Below are 23,393 nucleotides of genomic sequence, written 5' to 3'. Positions count from 1 at the left end.
CCATCTCTCATACAGTGCCTTCTGCTAAACTAGTATTATTATTTCTAATCTTAGCGCTGTTATAGTTACCTTGCGAGTCCAGAATGAGCTCTGTATTTTTAGACAGAGGAATATCAGAAACAAGTTTTTCTTTTCAAAGTTCATCGCTGTCCACTTTCAGACTGCACCTTCAACTGTGGATCAAGGAAAATCAAGTCTGTGGACACTGAATCTGGCCTTTTACTGTTCTGTCATATGTCTTTTTTAATTACAGGTGTTCATTTATATGACTTTAGTGCTTCATTGCTTGTAAGTAGTCATATTTGTTTTGATAGAGTCCATGTCCCTGATTGGCTAATCCACCTGTCGACCACACCCACAGGAAGATTCACCTGTGAGCAGACTCATATGCTCGCAGAAAAGTGTGTATTCTGGGTCCTATTGCAACTATTATAGCTTGTTGTATAATGTTTGTAATACTCATTTGGCAATATATTTTGCAGATTACATGTTTCTTTAGCTTGTTGCTGTTTACCAGTCTTTACACACCTCTCCTCGCACTCTCACAGCCCAGCACACGTGAGGGTGTGCCGTGGACAGGAAGGCCATTCGATACCCTCTCCTCTGGTTCTCCGGGGCCTCGAAGGTCAGGCATACATAGCGTCTCTGTGCGGGGCCGATAGCCGTCGACGTGACGCACAAAAGGGCAAAGGCAGACACCAAACATGAACATCCTCATACAGGAGAGGAGAGAGGGGGAGGGGGAAGCGGGGGTGTGTGGGGGGGTCAGAGTCATGTGATGCAGCCGGACAAACGCGCTCATTCACGCACACACACTCGCGCACTGACACAAGGTCTTGGCACGTGTCGTAGAGGCTAACCGGCATGACATTTGCAATAATAAATCTTAATGAAGCTGGAGAGAGAAGAGGGAGCAGTGTATGAAACAGAACGCCACTTCAGACCTTGAGTTCATCTCTCGTGATGAACTCTTTTCAGCGTTTGTTAAAGGAGGCCTTATGCAAAACTAACTTGTTATTAGTGAGAAGTTGTTTTGGATCAATATTGCTACACTGCAGGTGAATAGGAAAAAATCTTAAGTTAACAGTTTAATACTACTTCTATAGTTTACTCACTCAAATGTAAGAAACAAATACATTACAAGCTTCCAAATCAATCTAAATTGAGGCATTTTATGTGTAAAAACTGACAAAGTCGACCATTTTAGGGACATTCAAACAGAAACATGAAAAGAGCCATAGTTAAATGTCTTGCTTAATTTTGTTGTCTTATAGATACTACAAATATACAGAGGGGATTTTGAATATCTCATTTAGTATTTGAGTTAACTAGATTAGGCTGAAAATGTGCCTAAAAATTCCAATTTTACCTATTTTTTACAGTTAAAATTTCATTGAATCAGGCTTCACATTAGATACCAGAAATTTGTATGTATCATCCAAATCGTCTCAAATACAAGGTTTTAAAGTTTGGTGTGTGCAGGCGCTACTTTAAGGGACGATTCTTTTGTTGCTATGGAAGAAAAATGCATTTGTCTTCATTGAGATAGATAAGTTTAATGCCATACTGTGGAACATTTCAAGCAAAACAATATCATCCAACCTGCTCAGGAGGAACATGAGAGCCCATCTGACCCGGCTCCCGTTGTTGTTGTAGTAGTAGTAGTAGTAGTAGTAGTAGTAGTAGTAGTAGTAGTAGTAATAGTAGTAATAATAATAATAATAATAATAATAATAATAATAATAATAATAATAATAATAATAATAATAATAATAATAATAATAATATATTATTATTATTATTATTATTATTATTATTATTATTATTATTATTATTATTATTACTTTATTTATTTGTTGCTGATTTATTTATTTTTTATTTTATTTTTATTTATTTATTTATTTATTTATTTTTTTTTGGGGGGGGGGGGGGGTAAATTTGTAAATGTAATGATCAACTGTGTTTTAGTAAAATGAGTAGTCCAACCTGCTGGTTTTCTTAGTATAGTAACATTTCCAAAAGCCAAACATTTTACTGTTATCAAATATAATTCCACCCCTTCTTGATAAAATCCATTATACATTATCGTCAGTGCTAATATCTTTTCGGCAATTTTTCAAAAGCGAGATCTCATTTTTTTTATGTTGGATTCTTCATATAGTCCAGATTTACGATGTCACATCCACATTATGAATTCTTATTGACTGGAGAATGTAGCGTCAGGTGATACATGTGTGCCATTTCATTAAAGGAGGCTGGTGGCAGGTTCACAGGGATTTAGCGGTAATCTGGTGTCTAATTAGATGTGACTGAACTCTAGTCTCCACGGCCTGTATTAATATTACTCTTATGATTATTAACTGTGGGGTATTATTATTATTAAAGGTGTGTTTCATTGTAGCGGCTCTAGTGAGAATTGACCCATTAGCATTTACTGGCATGTACACTATCGCAAATGAGGATTTTATTTATTATAATTTTTTAAATATTAATTATTGCATGAACTTTTTGTATGATTGAACTTTGAGAGTGTTTAAACAAGAGAGAAATGTGAGAAAATGTTAATGCCTGTGTGAGAAAAGTGTATAAAGTGTGTGGTGAGGGGTTTTACAGCTGCAAAACAGAATAATTGTAAAAAATAAAGCTGATACTTTCCGGATTTCACTTATTGCAGGTTATTATTAGAGGTCAAAAGCCGATACACTAAAAAGTCCAAATATCGGCCTGATGTATTGGTGTTTTTCTAAGAGAGATACGTTTTAAACCAGCCAAATGAATAACATTTTTATGGAAACAAGCAGTAGGAAAGTCAGGTTTGTGGAGATGCAAGCCCACTCACAATAAAGACGCTTTTTTTTTTTTTTTTTTGTATCAGTACCTGCTCAAATGAGTATCTAGTTTCGGTACTAGTTTTAGTATCGAATAGTATCTGATTTTCGATACCTTTGACAACCCTAATTTGTAATGTGCACAGCTGATAGTCTATATTATTGTTTTATTTCCAGCTTTGCCTGGCTAAAGGAAATGAATGTCCAATAACAGGAGAGTGGTGGGATGTGTCCTTGTTGATTCCACATGAGGAGCAGACATTGTACTGGACGGCCTCATAACCAGATTTTCTGCATTTGTGTCCGACATAATTCCATTTGAATTCTTCTGATGGAGTTTTCAATAATACATGCCGATCTTTTATACTCTCTGGAATCCAGCTCTCTCCTTCCACACTTATTAAAACAGCTGCATTTTTTATCAGGGCTGTCAATGAAGACTGAGTTTGTGTTAGTCATTCATTTAGCAGAATTATGTGGGGAAAAAAGTTATTCAAATAGTACTTTTGTGTATTCATGTATTTATGTCTCTGCTGTGCCCTCCAGTATAAAAGCCACATTTATTTTTATACATTTCTGTTAAAGTTTTGGAGACTTCTTCATCTCAGTATATTTTTTTAAAAAGATTTTTTCTTTATTGTTATTTCTTTTAATAAAATGTATTTTTATGTCATTTATTTTTATTAAATAAAATAAATCAAGTTTATTTATAGAGCAAATTTAAAAACATCCTCTGCTGCTCAAAGTGCTTCATATAAAAAGTCAACAAAAAAACAAATATAATGAAGATAACATGATACATGGGAAAAGAACAATAAAACATCAATATATCCTGTCAAGTTAGTGTTAAATACCAAGGAGAAGAGGTCGGTTAACGTTAAATACCAGGGAGAAGAGGTGGGTTTAGTTTTAAATACCAGGGAGAACAGGTGGGTTTACTGTTAAATAGTGGGTTTAGTGTTAAATACCAGGGAGAAGAGGTGGGTTTAGTATTACATACCAGGGATAAGAGGTGGGTTGAGTTTTAAATACCAGGGAGAAGAGGTGGGTTTAGTGTTAAATACCAGGGAGAAGAGGTGGGTTTAGTGTTAAATACCAGGGAGAAGAGGTGGATTTACTGTTAAATACCAGGGAGAAGAGGTGGGTTTACTGTTAAATACCAGGGAAGAAGAGGTGGGTTTACTGTTAAATAGTGGGTTTAGTGTTAAATACCAGGGAGAAGAGGTGGGTTTAGTTTTAAATACCAGGGAGAAGAGGTGGGTTTAGTGTTAAATACCAGGGAGAAGAGGTGGGTTTAGTTTTAAATACCAGGGAGAAGAGGTTGGTTTAGTGTTAAATATCAGGGAGAAGAGGTGGGTTTAGTGTTAAATACCAGGGAGAAGAGGTGGGTTTACTGTTAAATACCAGGGAGAAGAGGTGGGTTTACTGTTAAATAGTGGGTTTAGTGTTAAAAACCAGGGAGAAGAGGAGGGTTTAGTGTTAAATACCAGGGAGAAGAGGTGGGTTTAGTTTTAAATACCAGGGAGAAGATGTGGGTTTAATATTAAATACCAGGGAGAAGAGGTGGGTTTAGTGTTAAATACCAGGGAGAAGAGGTGGGTTTAGTATTAAATACCAGGGAGAAGAGGTGGGTTTAGTATTAAATACCAGGGAGAAGAAGTGGGTTTAGTTTTAAATACCAGGGAGAAGAGGTGGGTTTAGTGTTAAATACCTGGAAGAAGAGGTGGGTTTAGTGTTAAATACCTGGAAGAAGAGGTGGGTTTATTTTTAAATACCAGGGAGAAGAGGTGGGTTTAGTATTAAATACCAGGGAGAAGAGGTGGGTTTAGTTTGAAATACCAGGGAGAAGAGGTGGGTTTAGTGTTAAATACCAGGGAGAAGAGGTGGGTTTAGTGTTAAATACCAGGGAGAAGAGGTGAGTTTAGTGTTAAATACCAGGGAGAAGAGGTTGGTTTAGTATTAAATACCTGGAAGAAGAGGTGGGTTTAGTATTAAATACTTGGAAGAAGAGGTGGGTTTAGTGTTAAATACCAGGGAGAAGAGGTGGGTTTAGTGTTAAATACCAGGGAGAAGAGGTAGGTTTCAGTTTCTCAAATATAATATAATATGTTGCATCCTCTGTCTTTTCTGCGCTGATATGGGACAAAAACGTAACTTTTTTTTTTTTTTTGTATAATAAATCACGGTGTATGTTCCAGTTTGCCCAACTGTTGGTGTGGTGATGGATGAAACAAGCGCACCAAGGTCAAGAGGTGGACAAATCAAGCACTCCCTTGAGATTCACATTAGACCCTGTCACCGGGCAACAAATAATTCTGTGAAAGGAAGGCATTTTTCTTTATAATTACAGTCATCAAATCAATTGAACGTCGTATACCCAGAACTCCATCCACAAAAATACATTTAATAATTGTACTAGGTGCACTATGTACTTTTCTGATGTATGTAGCGTCTTGTATTGCCTGGAATATTACACAGTATGACATTAAACATATCTAGCATTTAATCAGATTCATATGTTTTTATTGCTATACTATGTTCCTTGAACATGCTTTATCCAAGTGAGTATTTTACATCCCAAAAAGCAGAAGTAAAATTAATTCAATCGTTAATCGAGTAGCTACTCCATCTCCATCCATATGAATTCCTTGGTGTTTTCCATACGAGCTGCCCTCTCTCACCTGGTTACACAGTCTCGTCACATGTCCGGGCTGAGATGCGGGTTGCCAGGTCTGCTGACGTTGCCCTCCCCTCTCCCCTTTTAGAAGACAGTGAGTGCAGAATGATTGACAGTCCATATAACTCCACCTGTCCCGCCTCTAGGGGTCATTGGGCTCTTAGCTTCTACCATCTACCGTCCCGGGACTATCCGCGATGAGCGTGGGTGTCCTTCACAGAGAGACACTTGCCCCCTTTAAACACGCGGGGAGGTTACCTGTGCTCCACTGGCTCCCTGGGGTCCTGCCGAAATACTAAACGCAGCCATACATCAATGTTACTGCTCTGGAAATGGGAGAACATAAGGCAGCTCGCTCCTCCCATCCTCCATCACGGTCAGGGATGCTTTTATATTTGTTTTTGGGTTGATTTTTTTTTTTTTTTCTCACAATAGTGACATTTCACATCCATTTGTGGACATTACATTTAAATTTTCTGGTCCTGGTTTGAACCCACTTAAGTCCTGATGTAGACCCAGTTTGGTCCTGTTCTAGTCCTGGTTGTTATTCTTTGTTTGCTTTTGTAGTGGGTAGAACTCAGTGTAAAAATGTGAGTTTCTGCTACTCTTTTTGTGAAGAAGCGTTACAATGTTCCCTGCTATTTCAGATTAGTCTTGGTCTTGGTCTTGGTTTAGTCCTGGTTAAATTCCAGGTTTAATCCAAGTTTTGATGATGCCAATGTGTGAAAGTCATTTTTTGTCACATTTACTTTACACTATACAAAAATTGTATTAACAAACATTTTACTGACAAAAATTTTAATGACAAACACTTTACTGACAAAAAATTTCTTAACAAAATATTTATTGAGAACAATTTTATTAACAAAAATTGTATTAACATTTTACTGACAAAATTTTCCTAAAAAAAAATTCATTGACAAAAAATATATTGACAAAATTGTATTAACATTATACTGAAAAATTTTCTTAACAAAAAATGTATTGACAAAAATTTTATTGACAAACATTTTCTTAACAAAAACTGTATTGACAACTTTTATTGACAGAAAACTTTCTTGGTGAAAATTGCTCTGACAAAAACGAAACTGACAAACATTATATTGACACAAATTTAATTCTTAAGTTGGTAAATACGATTTTGCTTAAAAAAAAGAAAGAAATCTAGTTAAAAACCTCGTTGCTTGTCGTGTCTTGATTTAAACACTTGAACTGTAATGCTGCTTAACCACACATTACCATGATGTGTCTAGTTCTGTCCACAGTGATGATATTGAATGAGTTCTTTGTGAGCCTGTACACACATGTGCGTCATGGCATTAGCATAGTGGTGTCAGGCCTGTCCTTACACTGATGGGACGTGTGATAGGCCTCTGTTTGATGAACAACTGACTGACTTTTAAAGGGTCCAACTCAGAACGGAGCATGTTTCACAGAGAGCTGAAGTCTGCGCTCCAGTCAGCAGCAGGAACATGCACACTCTAACGTTTGGACACACTTTTTAATTTAATTAGCTTAATGACCTTTTACATTGTAGATTCTCACTGAAAGCATCAAAACTATGAACTATGGACACCTATGGAATGTAGTGTTGATATGATACTAACATTTCAAACTTGTTTTCGACACTAAGGAATAGACTCGATACTCAATACTGATTCTGATAGCATGATGATAATAACAAAAAACTCTTTCTTTAAACAGTAGAAACAGACTTTGAGGAATCGTAATTCTGCAGAGTTCTATACATTGTGTTTCATTTGTTTGATGTGTTCACTGTGTTTCTGATGTACAGACTAGAAATGGCCAGTAATGATGAGTGTAGCCATTTAAATAAGGCAACAAAAAAAAAAAAAAGCAGGTAGCTTCAATGTGGCTGTGCACTTTAGTGAACTGTGCTGAAATATGTGTAAAACATCCAGTGAAGGTGTCACCTAATGACATCACAATGTGCAACAGGATGTTTTAATCTCTGAAAATCAATAAATAAAACAAAACACAGCTCTAGGTATATTTTTTTTGCCAAAACATGACCTGATGTGGGACTTTTAAAACACACAGAGCCTTTTATATCTAAGTAAACATCATTAGATTATTTGCTCATGGCCTTGTGAACCCTCGAGTCTTATTGCACAAAGGCTTCCACATATCCACGTGTGTCAAGACATATATTATTTTGAACTAGATTATTTCTCATTTTTAGAACATTTTTAGGTGTGCAGAAATGGGTCCAGATTACGATTACAGAGATATCTTTATAAAATGTGATGTTTTTTGTTTAGTTTTTTTCAATAATAATCATGTCCATTCAAATTTTAATTCATCTTTCTACCCCAGTTTGAAAAAAAAAAAATGGAAATTGCTATTCCTTGTATTTATATTTGATTTTATTGGACTACTGGTAATCCCTTCCTCCACGTTTCATCATCTCTCCGTACACTTCTCCTCCTCCACCAATCTGGAGCGCCAAGCACCCCCGTGTACCCTCACCCCCATGTACCTCTTCCTCCTCCTTCCCCACCTTTGCTCCTGCCAGGCTCCACCCAACCAACCCCCATGCCCTCCTGTCACACACATGCTACGGGATGGTTTTCAAGGCCACGTTTTTTCCCCCATGTTTAATATCTGTATTGGAGCAAAATGTGTCTTGTACCATCGTGTGGGTTATGTTCTAAAAATAACCCGTAATAGGCGAAATCTGCAAAGTCGTCAGCTTTATTTTTTACATTTATTCTATGTTTTTTTGCTGTAAAACCCCTCTCCATGCACTTTTTACACTTTTCTCACATAGGCATTAACATTTTCTCACATTTCTCTCTCAAAGTTCAAACCTTTGTTGGCGCCTTTGTCGGTGCAGAAGGTTTCATTGACATTGTGGGTTTTGTTGGGGAGAAAACTTGCAAACATACAGCACTTCAGAGTCACACTGCAATCCAACATTTATGTAAATTTGTCTGAACACATTCTGTACTGTACAGGAGACACAGCACGGAGGAGACTGATGGACAATGGTCTACAGTCTGTTAGCCAATCAGCACACAGAACACAAAAAAGCATGCAAAATTGTAAAAAAACAACAACAGCAAAACATCGGGCTGCAAAAGGTGAACCGCGATATAGTGAGGAACGACTGTATTGTATAAGCAGCTCTTGAGGTCAAAATAAGTCCGCTGTATCCTGTCTGTATTTAATTATGAATAATTTATGCTCTGATCATCAGGAAGTGCACACTAGTGATCTCTGAAATTTGTGAAAAGCACTTATAAACTCATCACTGTGAATAATTAGGATGCTCAGGTAAATGAGGAACAACTTCTGACCACTACAAACTGTTTAAAATGAACTAGTTCTGTAAAAATCAGGTACAGCGTCTTTAATCTTGAGGTATATGTTCACAGGAGAGAGATTGTAACATTATACTAATGCCAGATGGGTCATATTTCAGAATTTCAGCTGATAAAAATTTGTGGCATTTTTAAATTTTCTTTTCAACAGCAAGTCAGAGTTTGTTGGAATATTTTTTAATATTTTGCAAAAATCAAGTGTATATTTAATGAACCTTTAATAATTTTATAGCAGTTTCTATCATTATTTGCAAAAAAAAAAAAATTATTTCATTTGCGTCATCCATGTTTGAAATCCTGTATTGTCCTGGGTTTGAGGCTTGAAACCTGTTTTCACCTACCCCCTATGTCCACCCACTGCTCTGTTCTCGCTCAGTTGCACTTGCACTGTGTGTTTATGCTTACTCAAGACAACATTTATATTTGATGTGTTTTCTGCATCACATCTAGTGTAAGTATTTAGCAGAAAAAGGTCTAGTTTTTAAAATGTTGCTCCTGTTCCTCCATTTTCTACATTTTATTAGCAAAATTATAATAACTAAAAGAGACATCACAGGCTAAGATCTGCCCTGGGACAGAATGACAGAAGAATGGCTGCCTACCTTTCCTCTATATCCCTTCTTAGCACCACCCATCCCTCTCTCCATCCTGCCATTCAAAATTGATAGGCAGATAGATACTTTATTGATCCTGAGGGAAATTCAAATTTAGCTGCGGCAGTGTACTCTTTCTGATCCCCTGACAGCAAACTCGAGGGGTGGGGGCCGTCCGATGAACATGTGAGGATGACAAGGGGGTCACGGGGGTCATGTGATGAAGCCTGAGGTCATGTGATCTGGTGGGGGAGGAGGGAGGGGACTACAGACTGGAAAGCTTTCATCACATCTCTGCTCCCACTCGGTGTAACTATAGCCTCTCTCTCTTTCGGTTTATCACTCTCTCGCTCTGTATTTCTCTCTCTCGTTCTGTTTTTTCTTTCTGTCCCTCTCCTCCTGTCTTGTCTTTCTCTCTAAGTTTGTCCTCCCGCTCCTAAAACTCATAAATCAGGGGTGACAAACATATTTTCACCGGAAGCCACATTAGCAAAATAGCTGCCTTCAAAGGGCTGGATGTAGAATATATCTAACTACTTTTTTTACTTGTTAATTAACTGTTTCTGTATTTATTACTTGTTCAAGTTACAAATATTACATATGCATTAGCCTAGATGTAAAAATGTGGCAGTGTAACTGCGTATCTCCTGATAAAATTACATTTTAAGACCATCGTACCTTTGAGTTTACCCCGTTGAGGGCCACATGAAATGATGTTGAGGGCCGCATTTGGCCCCCGGGCCTTGAGTTTGACATATGTGTCATAAATGATTCTTTACCAAGTTCTGTGTCTCTCTTCATCCACCTATCTCTCTCATTCTCTCTTTTTCTCTCTGCTCCACTCTCAGTATCTCTCTCTCTTCCTGTTTTTCTTTCTGTCCATCTCTTCCCCTCTGTCTCTCTCTTATCTCTACCTCTCTGAAAGTTTGTCTTCTCTCTCCTAAATGCCTCTAAACACATTGCACCAGTTTTTTTTCTTTCTTCATCCGCTCATTTAGCTACCTATACATCTGTCTTCTCTCATGTATTTTCTGTTTTTGTCTCTTTTTTCTCTACTCCTTTCTCTTCCATACCCTCTTTCTTCTTCCTCTCTGTTTTTGTCTCTGCTCCTCTCTCTTTTTACCTCTGCTCCCCTTTCTCTTTTTTCTTTTTCTCTCTGCTCCCCTCTCTCTTTTTTTCTCTTTCTTCTCTTTAACTTTGTCTATCTTGTCTATCTGCTTTCCCCTCTTTTTCCTCTTTGCTCCCCTCTCTCTCTTTTCTTTTTAACCAACTTTCTGTCTCTTTTTCTCTCTCACGCTCTTTCTGCTCCACTTTCTCTTCCCTCTTTCTCTCTTCTTCTCTCTCTGTCTCTGTCCTTCTTTATCTCTCTCCCTTGATGTTTTTCTCTCTCCATTCATTCAACTCTATTTCTTTCGCTCCCTTTTTCCTTTTTGTGTCTTTTGCGCTCTCTCTCTTTCTCTCATTCTCTTTCTTGCGCTCTCTCAATTTTCCATAAATATACAAAAGCACAGTACAGAACAATATGCTACATTTTTAGTGAGATACACGCTGAGTCGTGATAGCGCTCTGAAGGGGCAGTGACTTAGCGCGGAGAGCTAAAGGACGGTAGACTTGAAGCATCAAAAATGAAACTTAAACTTCTGTTTATACATTGTTCTCAAATATAACATTTCCAAAACAATAAAAGGTACCATGGTCTAAATATGTTCCATGTTAATCTTTAATAGACAACCCCATAGAAGTACAATCTCTATAAGTATTTTTCGTTATTGTTCCTTTCTGATACTAATACTATGAAAATACCATTAATCTGTGTATCTTTATCATCCCTTTTACTACTCCTTTATCTTCCATGTAGTCTGACTGAGCCTGGGTTTAACAGATTAAATCAGGCTTTGAAATTACCATGATTTTACATGATAAGATGAGCAGTCATTAAAGTCCTCCCACCTGCACACCGTCAGCCATTTTCAACTCAAGAGGAATTTATTTATTTCAATATGTATTATTTTGTGTAATATTATATAAATTTTCCTTTTATTGTTTATAACCTGAGCTGCAAAATGAATGATCTTTTGGGGATACATAAAAGTGTCTTAAAGATGCACTATGTAACTTTTTGAGTGTGTGTGTGTGTGTGTGTGTGTGTGTGGGGGGGGGGGGGGGGTGTTTGTATCTACAATATAATCACATAATACTGTGAGCTTGATTGCTACTCCACAGTTGTAACTTGTAACTTGGTCTTATGGTGTCACCTGTTTGTCTCAGATCAGTTTAATGCCATACTGTGGAACATTTCAGGCAAAATGATAACATCACCATGGAGACAAAAGTTAGTCACAAGGACTTGTAACTTTGAATAGTATCATAGAGGGTTTTGTCATGAATTAATGGTGCCATCTATTGGGAAGTATAGGTACAGCAAGGTTTTGATTTACAATCATCTCTTAGACTAAAGCCATTATTTTTATTTTATTTTATTTTTTACAATTTTTTACAATTTTATTCATAAATATTTGTCTTCTCTCTCTGTGTGTAGAAAGTGTGTAAGAAAAATAGAACTAGATTTATTTAACAACAGCTATATTTATTGATCAAAAATACATGTGTCCTTATTGTGAAAGAGCTCACCTCTCCATAAGTCTGACCTGTAACAACCTAGTGGTGCCACCTGCCTGTCTTCATGGAGATAGATGAGCTTAGTGCCATAGTGTGGAACATTCCAGACAAAGCAATAACATCTCCATGGCAACAAGCAGGCTCTGAACTGTTTACATTGAAATTTACATTATGCACCTTTAATCAGTGAAAGAAAACGAAAGTGCCAACTCCATGTGCTAACCACTCTGCTGCTCTGTCTCTGCAGATGATTCGTCGTCCGAGAGCGGCAGTGGGAACGGCCTGCCCACCCTAACCCCTCCCACATCCATCGTCAGGGAAACGGAGGTCATCAACAGTAACGGAGTCCCTGCCCCTTTAGACTTCAGCACGCCCACTTCCTCCTCATCATCCTGTGAGGAGCAACAGCCTGTGGCCCCTCCCCCCTCCGGTCAGCGCCTGGCCCTTAGCTCCGCCCACTTACCAGTGACCGTCTCTGCTGCCGCGGCTGCCCTTTTGGGGGCGCTGCATCCTGCTGCACCGGAGGAACTGCGCAGGAAGTACCCGCTGTCCTCCAAACCTCCACTCGCCTCGCACCCCGCCCTGCCACTCCCACTGCCCCACAACGCACACACCCCCGCTGCCCTGAGCCAATCACACGCCTCTGAGCTCAGGCTGGAGCGGGATGCAAGGGATTATGGGAGCAAGGTGAGACAGACAAGAGGATGTGTTATGAAAAATTGACCTTTTGGAGCTTTCTACCATCTTGTAACGTTGTTCCCTCATCACAAACATGCCTGAAGAGGTTTTAGACGTCATCCATGCATGTTTGAGTAATCTAGTGATCTATCCCAAACCCTGTTCAAACCCTTGTTACAGTTAGCAGTACAACTCTGTCCAACACTCAGCTCACACGCCTACTTCACCCATGCTCCCACATGACAATTTGACATAAATATACAAAAGCATGATGCAAAACAATACACTACAACTTTACAAACCTGATACAATGTGCAGTAGTTTCATTAGCAGGATGCACGTTGATTGTGTTGTGACATTGATCCGAAGGGGGAGTGACATAGTGCAGGGAGCAAAGGGAGAGGATATTCAGAGTATCACTAAAAGAAACGTATTAAATATTATAATATGTTGTTTTCAGCGATTCAGCATTTTCAAAACAATAAGAGGTAACATGGTGATCTAAATATGTTATATATTAACAGTTAGTACTCCATAGAAGTGTAATAGCCTTTAAGATAACAACCACACTATTTATGGTCATCTTAGCCATGATATTTCACCTTTACAGCTCAAAACAAACACAGACCCACTTCCTGGATCACCTCCTTATGATGTCACAAGGTGGAAGTGAAAGATCAGGTTCAGCAATGGTATATTTCCTATTTGGATGTTTCTTCCAAAAGTAATGCTCAGAATTGAGAACCAGGGTCTATACGAATATATAGACAAGACAATATTGTACTGTGCAGAGATGTGAGCAGACAGAAGACTTAACTGTGTATCTGCTGGTCTTTGTTACAGGATGAATAACCCTACAAACAACAGCTTTCAGATAGTGCATTAAACCTAACATTTTCCTCCTCTCCTCCTCCTCCATCAGACCCCTTCAGGCTTTAACAATACTTCTTTGTATCTTTGGCGTTTTGCGTGTCCTCCACTCTCCTTTTATCCAGCCTTATACATCCCCATATTGAATGTTTGCTTTTGTCAATGCATGAAGTTTAGTTCAAGCTCAAGTGAAAAGTTTCTGCTTATTGTGAAAGTATCAACAGTGGAGGTATAGGATCTCAACTAATATGCATTTAAGGGACAAACATTAAAGGTGCAATGTGGGATGTTATTTATTTGCTTATGTCCCAAAGAGTGGCATTAAACTTCTATCTCCATGGACACAAGCCACTCACAGCAAGAGTGCAAGTTTTTCAAGTGTTTTTATAGAAATAAACTTACATGTAATTGAATAGTACAAGATAGGCAAGTTTAATACCAGACTGTGGAGCAGTCTGCCATGCAATTACACCTTCATGGAGACAAGCAGCCAGACCCCCACCACTAAAGTTACACAATGTGCCTTTAACCTAACCACTTGCCACTGACTATATTTTTCCTAACCTGTTATAATGTTTTTTTTCTTTCATGTATGTTTTACTACTTGTAATTGTGAAGGAAGCGATCCCAGACCAGGTAGAGAGTTGAAAGAAGTTTATCTGATATCAAAGGAGTGTAGGTACAAACAGCAGGCACGTGTGTGTGAGTGAGTTATGTTACTTATACCCCAAGAAAGGTACTATCTATAAAAGGCTGGTCCCATTAGCTGTTTACAGTAAGGTAAAATACGTCACTAAAAATATACTTGCAGTCACTGAAAAGATGTATTATGAGGACTCTTGTCAACCTAAAATAAAGAGCTATATCATGTGACTGAAGTAGCAGGTTCCAGTGTAGACATCTTAAAAGAAGCACGTGTCACATTATTACTGAGAAACAAGTTCAATGTTTAAGACACACAATATTCAACACAAGGATTAAGAGTTGAGTAATAAAACAAAAATCTTGCTTTCACTACTCTTACGTATATATTCTGTCTCCTTCTCTATAACTCAAAACTCAGTTTCAGGTTGTGACATCATTAGGTGATAATCGAGAAGTTGCTCTTGTCATTAAGTTCCTACACCTTCTCCAAACTCAGTTCTGATGATTTCTAGAGTCTTATTTCCTTATATCCTTGGGGCAGCATCTTGCTCTCGACATAAACAATATTGGTAGAGCGGTCAGATCTGCTGACCCACAGGTTTGCATACGCTGGTGTGCAAATGCGAGTGGTTGCTTGATGTAAAAGTGCTTTGAGTGCCTTGATGGTAGAAAAGTGCTACATAAATGTGACTATTTACTGTAGAGGATGATTCTCAACTTTGAAGCTAACAGTTGTTGTTTGTAGTCTCTTTTGAATAGCAACATTTCCTAGTGTACTAGCAGAGGTCTCTTTAAGCATGTCTATTTTTAAGGCATTGTACCAGATTTTTACTGCCTTAAAACCGTAAAAAAAACACAATTTGTTAATTTTAAACTGTTTGTAGTGGTCTAGTTATTCCTCACATTATGCAATCAGAACATCCTAGTTATTCACTGTGATGAGTTTATAAGCACTTTTCACTTTTCAGAGAACAGTGTGGAGTTTTGCTGTGATGGTAAAGCTAACAACAATTAGCATGCTAACTGGCTTCTTGATTACCGGACATTAAAATGCTTTCAAGTCACAATGAAGGGGACATATTTTGACGTCAAGAGCTGCTTTTACAATATGTCTGTACTGTGGCAAGACAGACTTTGCTCAAATATATGGGGGAAAAAATCAGGTACAGGGCCTTTAAACTTTAAAACATGAAATACTAAGGCAAAGATAGAAGCTAAAACAAAAACATGAATATTACTGTTAATGCTTGTTCAAATCACAAGTTAAATCCTGTTATATCATACAGCTCACATACATATTTTCTCTTTAAAATTTACCAATACACTCCACACCTGGGACTGTATTCTATTCTTGACCCAGTGACATAACTCTTCCTTATAAGTGTGTGGGTCATTTGATATTGAACAGCGCTCCAACCTAATGAGCCTCTCAATTAGATTTGTATTAGACCAGTGCTTCTTATAACAAAGGCCTATTCAGTCTGTAAATGGTGAGTTACAAAGAAAGACATATGCTCAGGCAGCAGAGACCATCTATATTAGGAGAGAGCGTGAATGTGTGCTTAAAGAACACATGGAACATAGACTTTCTTTGAGCTTTAACCATGTCATACTGTTGTACCCTCATCAAAAAACACCTTGTATTTTGATTCATCCACACTTATTTTATTAATCCTTTTATCCAAAGTCATCTCTCACTGAGCACTCAAAAATGTTTCAACTGCATTTTTCCTGGATTGTTGCATCATATGTAAAACTGTCTTCTTCTCCTACACAATTTTAACCCTTTAAGGACTGAGCACACTATGGGCCAGTATAGCTCACCTAGACTTTTATTCTTTTTTTAGCCATACAAAATCATCTTAAATGAAGTATCAGAATTTACTGCATTTTTTCACACAACTACTTCTATTTTACACATCCATCCGTATGTTTTCTTTTACGCATCGAATAAATGACTGGGAAAATCCCCGCAGCACCCGCGCTCTCATTCGTCACCTTCGAGGGACAACAGAGGCAGATTACCGTAATGATGGTAAAATATTTAGATAGCCCCGTGCCTCCGCTTTGAGACGCAGTTTGAATTTACATGAGAGCAGGACTGGTTGCGGAGTTACGCTGCTGGAAAGTCCGCAACCGCGCTCTATCGGTGACGACAGCCTTCGACGCTATAGGGTTTTAAAGTCCATGCACTTAGAACATAGATAATGTGAAATACTTAATATCCCAAGGTGACCATAGACATGTTCAAAAGGAAATTAAAAACACAAGAATGTATAAAATGTGTTCTTTAACATCTGGATTTGCTTCCAAAACTCCAAACACACCTGTAATACATATTGTATTTGTCTGTGTGCAGTCTCCTCAGTACAGCTCCGGTGGCAGTTATGAGAGTGTAAACAGTGTGAGCAGTGTGAAGATGGACCTATCGGCCGAGGACCTGACCATGGGTCGTCATGGCAACCAGGCCACCCCTGACGACGACGATGATGACCATGATGACCACGACGACACGGACAAGATGAACGATGCCGAGGGAGTGGACCCCGAGAGACTCAAGGCCTTCAATGTGAGTGTGTGCCCACTCCAGTACACTCCTGTACACTTGTGTACACTCATGTACAGTTGTGGTGTAGTTGGTTTGATACGAGAACTTTGGGTTTTCATGTCAGTGGTGGGGCCAGACCAAACTAACTAAGATTGCTTTCAAGTTTTAAAAGGGTGCAAAGACAATGCAATACTACCAATAAGACTTGTTTAAAGAGTGAGGAGGGAGGAGGGGCAGGCTCCGAAGGTTTAAGGAACAGTGTGATTGGTCTAACAGGTATCCACACTTCAAACTCCATCCATGCAGCCAGCTGCTTGTGATCAGAAGCACCTGGCTTTAATCATGGAAGGGTCCTGTGTGATGTTACATAGTACTTACATAGCACACAATCAGCTTTTGAACACAAAGCTGCAACTCTATTTAGTCTGCACTAAAATGACCAAAAAAGGACTAGGAACAGACCGATACTATTACAAGACCATATAGTTTAGTAGCAAAAAAAAGTTGTAGTGTTTAGTGTGACTTTAATCTGTCTCAAATCAGGGTTTTAAAAATGTGAAAAACATAATATTTTAAGATGTTTGCACAGGTAGAACTTATTCTTCATTTTCTAACACATTTCTAACATCCTAATTATTCACCTTGATGAGTTTATAAGCACTTTTTCACAACTCTCAGAAACCAGAGCAGATTCTGCTGTTACAGTAATGCTAATGAAAACTAGCTTGCTAACAGCGCAGCAGCATTACTTCCTAGTTTGTGGGCAATAAAGACACTTGATAATTAGATGCCGCCAGTACACAGTAGTCTGATTTTGACCCTTAGAGCTGCCTTGACAACATATCTGTAAAGCAATATGTTACTTTTTTTTTTTTTTTTAATGATACAGCTGTCATCAAGATGTTCATGATTTACATTGATTTATGTTTATGCGGAGGAGGATTATAGATTAGAAGGTTCAAAACCAAAATAATAATACAAAATACAATAATACAATCCCAAAAACAAATGAGCCTTTTGATGCATTTTGCCTTTTTAATGACAAAATCAAAGTTCTTAACAAAAAATCCAGGACAAAAAAACTGATCTAAAACTAGTCTAGTCTTACCTGTCCAGCCAAAACCACAGGCGTTTGGCAAATCTTTACAAAGACGAGTGGGTCTGGAACCGTATCCTGTCTCCTCGATTAAAGAGGGTGTGATTGACAGGCGGATGAATTAATCAGAGAGACCCATTCCAGTAAAAACAAACATGATTTAAATAGAATATAGAAGGGACTAGCGGGTCAGGCACGGTCTACCCCAGAGTAAAAATTATACAGCAGCAATTCTCCGTGACTATGAAAACTTTTGTAGAAAATAGAGCTATAACATACAGTATGCAAAGAGTGAATGAACTGTCTAGCCTGATGAGTCACGTGACCTCCCATGGGACAATCTGATCATACCCATAAAGCAGAAGTATCGGAAAAGTGACCAGTCTCCTCAGCACCTGTCACTAGCATTGATCCGCAGCCCATTCACCAAGAGGAAAGTGAGCTAACTGTGGCATTATTCACCCAAACGACACGCCAAAACGGACCAGAGGGGGCAGTGTGTCTCTGTGCTGGGATGGCAACATGCTAATGCTAATGCTAATTCGACTAAACCCAAAACTAAACCTGGACTAAATGAGGACTGAACCAGGATTAAACCAGAAGTGAACCAAGTCCAAAATAGGATCAACCTAGAGGAAATAACAACCAGATCAAGGAAACAAGGACTAGGACTAAACAAGGACTAAATCAAAACTAAACCAAGACTAAACCAGGACTAAACCAAGACTAAGCCAATAGGGACTGGAATAGGGATTCTAGACATATAATTAGTAGACACAGCGTTCTATGCTCATGCTATGATCCACTCAGGAACTCCACTAGTCCACTAGTCCCCTGCATTTTTTCCCATAGCCGTTAGCATTAGCTCAAAAAATAATCAAGAGGATGTGGGCTGGTACCAACCCATCGACCTCCATCATAACCTCATTAAAAGTCATTGTTGAGTGTGTAAACAAGTTGGTGTTTTATTTTGGATCATAATTAGTGTTTAAAAGTGGCATCTGAGCTAAAAGCTAACAAACTTTCAGTTTAGATTTCTAAATTTGTGTCTGGTTTTGGTAAACATCTCGTGACAACTAAATATCTTCTTACATGTTACTGGTGAGGAGACCAGATAAATGATGTAAATATCATGAAATGAACATTTTATTTATTTAGGGATTGGCTTCACGAATCATTTGTTTGTGAGGGAACATTCAGTTTGACATCACTCCTGTTAGCCAAGTGATCGAGCTGTAGCAATGGGCAGAGATAAAGAATTTTTCATCTATGAATATCTATAGTTTCAGGCATAAGGATTCCTTCCTGATTAACACAATTCAAATAAAATATATCTGATGAATGATGAAAGGTCCTCACAAAACCTGTCAAATCATTTGCCTGAAACCCATGATTAGGAATCCTAGAGTGTTTTGAGACCACATGAAGATGAATTCCACCAATACCACACAAGTCCATTCCCAAAGCAATGTGACTTATGAAAATGAATATGGATCAATAGCTCATTTAGAATACTGTACGTGTGCAGAGTGTACAAAGACAGGTTATTATTTCAAGGTTAGAAGCTGCACAAAGTAGAATTGCTCTACCAACAAGAGGGTTGTGGTTTCCCTGGGCAAGACATGTCCCACACTGGCCATGCCTGGGATCCAGAATACACATCTCTTTAATACTTTACAAAGATGTGAGGCTGGTCACCAGTGAATCTCCGTGTTTTGAGAGGGGCGTGAGGTGAATGAAACAATCAGAGATACTCATGGTCTGTATCAAAACAAATATAACTGCTTATGAGGAAAAGAAAAGAAGAAGAATAAAAGTATATCACAAGTGACTGAAAAACATGGCACATTTCTACAGAATCATTGAGCAAAAGGTGAGAAATAATTTTTATTCAAAATGATGAGTGATGAGCTCCTTGATACCAGAAATATCACTGTGGACTTGCCCTGCAACCATAAAGCCACAAATTCAGCTTATATTTAATTATGTTTTAACCACAATGACTGTAAATATTATTAAGACACAAAATAGAATTTTTATAAAAAAACAAAACAAAAAAAACATCGTTAACGCCTGTACAAACATGTCCTGAAATGCACAGAATGATTGTGTTAGTTTATCAGTTCAGGTTTTAATCTTTAGTCTCTTGGATGTGTTTGAAATGTGAACTTTGAACTCCTCAGTCCTTAAACCTTCTAACACCAAAAAGCCTGTCTAAAACCTGTCCAGCTCTAGCCCTGTGTGTGCTGTCCCCCTCAGATGTTCGTGCGCCTCTTTGTGGATGAGAACCTGGATCGCATGGTGCCCATCTCCAAACAGCCCAAGGAGAAGATCCAGGCCATCATCGAGTCGTGCTCCCGGCAGTTCCCCGAGTTCCAAGAGAGGGCGCGCAAACGCATCCGCACCTACCTCAAGTCCTGTCGCCGCATGAAGAAGAACGGCATGGAGGTATACGCATCTTCACTATGAGAGACATTCACTACCTGATATGTCTGTGGGAGAAAGGCTCAAGAATAGCACACATCGTTAGGTAGATAGTGTTATAACGCAGTAAATAAGTCATTGATATAATAATAATAATAATAATTAAAACTGCAAGCAGTGATAAAGGCCCTCGCCACCCCTTGCGACCGCGGGGTACACGCCACCGCGGAGATCCTGCGTTTCGTTCCCGCTTACATCGCTCCTCTCCCCAAAATCAGCAACTGAGTAATACTACTCCATTCATTCCAATGGGAGCATTTATCACATTGTCACGCCTGCACGGTTGGAAATAGAGGTATGGCTTCATTGGCTTTTTTGTTCAGTTTGACAAGCCAAATGTCCATGCTTAATTTTAGATGTTTATGTCAAAGTAATTTTTTTGGTCCAATTCAAAATTTCAAGGGGGCGCTGTGGAGCAATATCATGTCTGACCGATGTAAATTGTATATGTATGTGTTCAGATCCACATTTTGAAAAAAATGTATATTAATTCCAGGAAATAGGACACTGCATGTGTGAGTTATGTGCAATTTAATACTTCAAAATTTTGCTTTTTTATTTGCAGGCTGGCCACACCCACATTTTATGATATAGAAAAATCCAAGACAGTTCCCTATAATCCCATATGGGTCTAGTTCATTTTGACCAATTTGCAAGTTTTTTGAATGAAAATCCAAGGCGCAAAAAATCCAAATGTGAGAGGTAAAATTTTGAAAAAATGGGGTTCCGCCCACAATGGCCGTCTTCCTGTAGGGTTTAGGGTGGGGTCATTATATAATTTTTTACTTGTATTGACATGTTCTATGTTTGTACCAAATTTTATTTGTCTACGATGAAAAAGGTCTCTCATTGCCATAATGTATTTCAAATTTTGAGGTGGCGCTATTGAGTCATTTTGATATGGTAATTTTTTTGAACATCAAAATACAACTTTTTTTGCCAATCTTGAATTTTAGGCCATAGTTTGATGAGTGTAGAACATCTATTTAGTCTACAACAAAGTGCAGTACTCTGAACCCCATTCATTTCAATGGCACATTTATTATGTTACCACGGCAACATAGTTGAAAATAGAGGTATGTTCTCATAGGCTTTTTTGTTCCGTATGATGAGAGGAATATGTGTACCAAATTTCAATGGTCTACGACAAAGTAATAATTTTTCATCCCAGTTATCCAAAACCCATGTATTTCAATGAGAAATGGCAGACGTTGCCATGGCAACACCTTTCAAAATAGAGGTATGGTGTCTGACTTTTTAGTTCAGTATAGCAATAGGGATGTCCATGCCAAATTTCAAATGTTTATGTCAAAGTAATTTTTTTGGTCCAATTCAAAAGTTCAAGGGGGCGCTGTGGAGCCAAAAAAAATTTGACACATGTAAATTGTATATCATTTGGTGCTGATCAATATTGTAAACAAAATGTATATTAATGCCGGGAAATAGGAAACTGCATGTGTGAGTTACGCGCAATTTAATAGTTCAAAATATTGCTTATTTTTTTGCAGGCTGGCCACACCTACATTTTATCATGTAGAAAAATCCAAGACAGTTCGCTATAATCCCACATGGGTCTGGTTCATTGTGACCATTTGGCAAGTTTTTTGAATGAAAAGCCGAGGCGCAAAAAATCCAAATGTGAGAGGTAAAATTTTGAAAAAATGGGGTTCCGCCCAAAATGGCCGACTTCCTGTAGGGTTTAGGGTGGGGTCATAATATAATTTTTTACTTGTCTTGACATGTTCTATCTTTGTACCAAATTTCATTTGTCTACGATGAAAAAGGTCTCTCATTGCCGCAGTGTATTTCAAATTTTGAGGTGGCGCTATTGAGTCATTTTCATACGTTAATTTTTTTGAACATCAAAATAATTAATTTTTCACCAATCTTGAATTTTGGGTCCAATAAAATTGACTTTTCGTTAACGTTCAGGGGGTCAAAAGTGGATTCAAAGTCGCGACCAAAATAAGAAGAAGAAGAAGAAGAAGAATGGAAACGCATTTTCCACCCATTATTTTTCTCCTAAACCATAACAGCTACAGTCATGTGACTTTTTCACATTGTGCCCCATCACAAATAAGGCCCCTGTGAATTTTTTCACACGTCCACGACAAATCGCTTGTCTTCTACGAATTTTTGAAAATGAAATTTGAAGAGGGCGCTAGAGAGCCATTTTGTGAGAGAGTGCCTTGATTTGCATACCATTGCGTTCAGCTCACAAATGTGCATAAACGCTGTATTAGCGTTTTCCCAACAAAAAATGTGTGAAAGAGAAATATTTTATTGAAATATTGCAAAAATTGCGATTTTGTTGAAAATTCACCCTGACCACACCCAAAGTCATAATCAAAATGTAATTGTTAATCTTTAATCACACATGGGTTTAGAGGGATTTGGCCAAATTTTGCCGTGTTTGTGATGAAAACTGGGCGAGAAAATGTCCTGAATGCGAGGGTGTGCACTTTTGTCGTTCTCGGGTTTGATCCAATATGGCCGACGTCCTGTACATTTTAGGGCGGGGCCATAATATCATTTTTGTCATGTCCCGACATGTACTATTTTTTGATGTGAGTTTCGGATTTTTACGTCGACTTTTTTCCGAGTCGGGCTCCCATTGGCCCCATGAAAATCAAAGTTTGAGGTGGCGCTACCGAGTCGTCTTTCGTTATTTTTTCTCGGGGTCTTTTGTGACAATTAGAGCTCATCGAGTTCTAATTTTTGACACCACTCACTGCCATGTCGGGGCGTGTTTACTACTTGATTTTTGCCATTTTCCGGGTTTCGGACGCGGTTTTAATGAGTCCCTCGCCGGGACGGAGTCCCAGGCTCGGGCCTAATAATAATAATAATAATAATAATAATAATAATAATAATAATAATAATAATAATAATAATAATATGTTGTTGTTGTTGTTGTTTTTTTCTTGTGCAGATAGTGGAAGGTTGAAGGTTTAGTTGTTAAAGGTTACACAAAACTGACTCTTAGCCATGTTCTAATGCTGTTACCTCAG

The 23,393-nt window shown here is 38.3% G+C and overlaps 1 protein-coding gene across 1 annotated transcript in view; it reads left to right on the top strand.

Annotated features, from left to right (window-relative positions):
* The window catches only part of LOC117374107 (nucleolar protein 4-like), a 236,863-nt gene that overhangs the window by 202,343 nt on the left and 11,127 nt on the right, over positions 1 to 23,393 (top strand). Inside the window, exons 6-8 of the mRNA XM_055223197.1 lie at positions 12,309 to 12,748; positions 16,614 to 16,823; positions 20,158 to 20,346. Of these exons, the coding sequence (XP_055079172.1) occupies positions 12,309 to 12,748; positions 16,614 to 16,823; positions 20,158 to 20,346 (839 nt within the window). The remainder of the gene's footprint in view (positions 1 to 12,308; positions 12,749 to 16,613; positions 16,824 to 20,157; positions 20,347 to 23,393) is intronic.

The sequence above is a fragment of the Periophthalmus magnuspinnatus genome, chromosome 7, assembly GCF_009829125.3.
Source record: "Periophthalmus magnuspinnatus isolate fPerMag1 chromosome 7, fPerMag1.2.pri, whole genome shotgun sequence".
In the NCBI taxonomy this organism is placed as follows: Eukaryota; Metazoa; Chordata; class Actinopteri; order Gobiiformes; family Gobiidae; genus Periophthalmus; species Periophthalmus magnuspinnatus.
The sequence above is the reverse complement of the archived record's forward strand: the minus strand, read 5'-3'. Positions and strand labels throughout refer to the sequence as shown.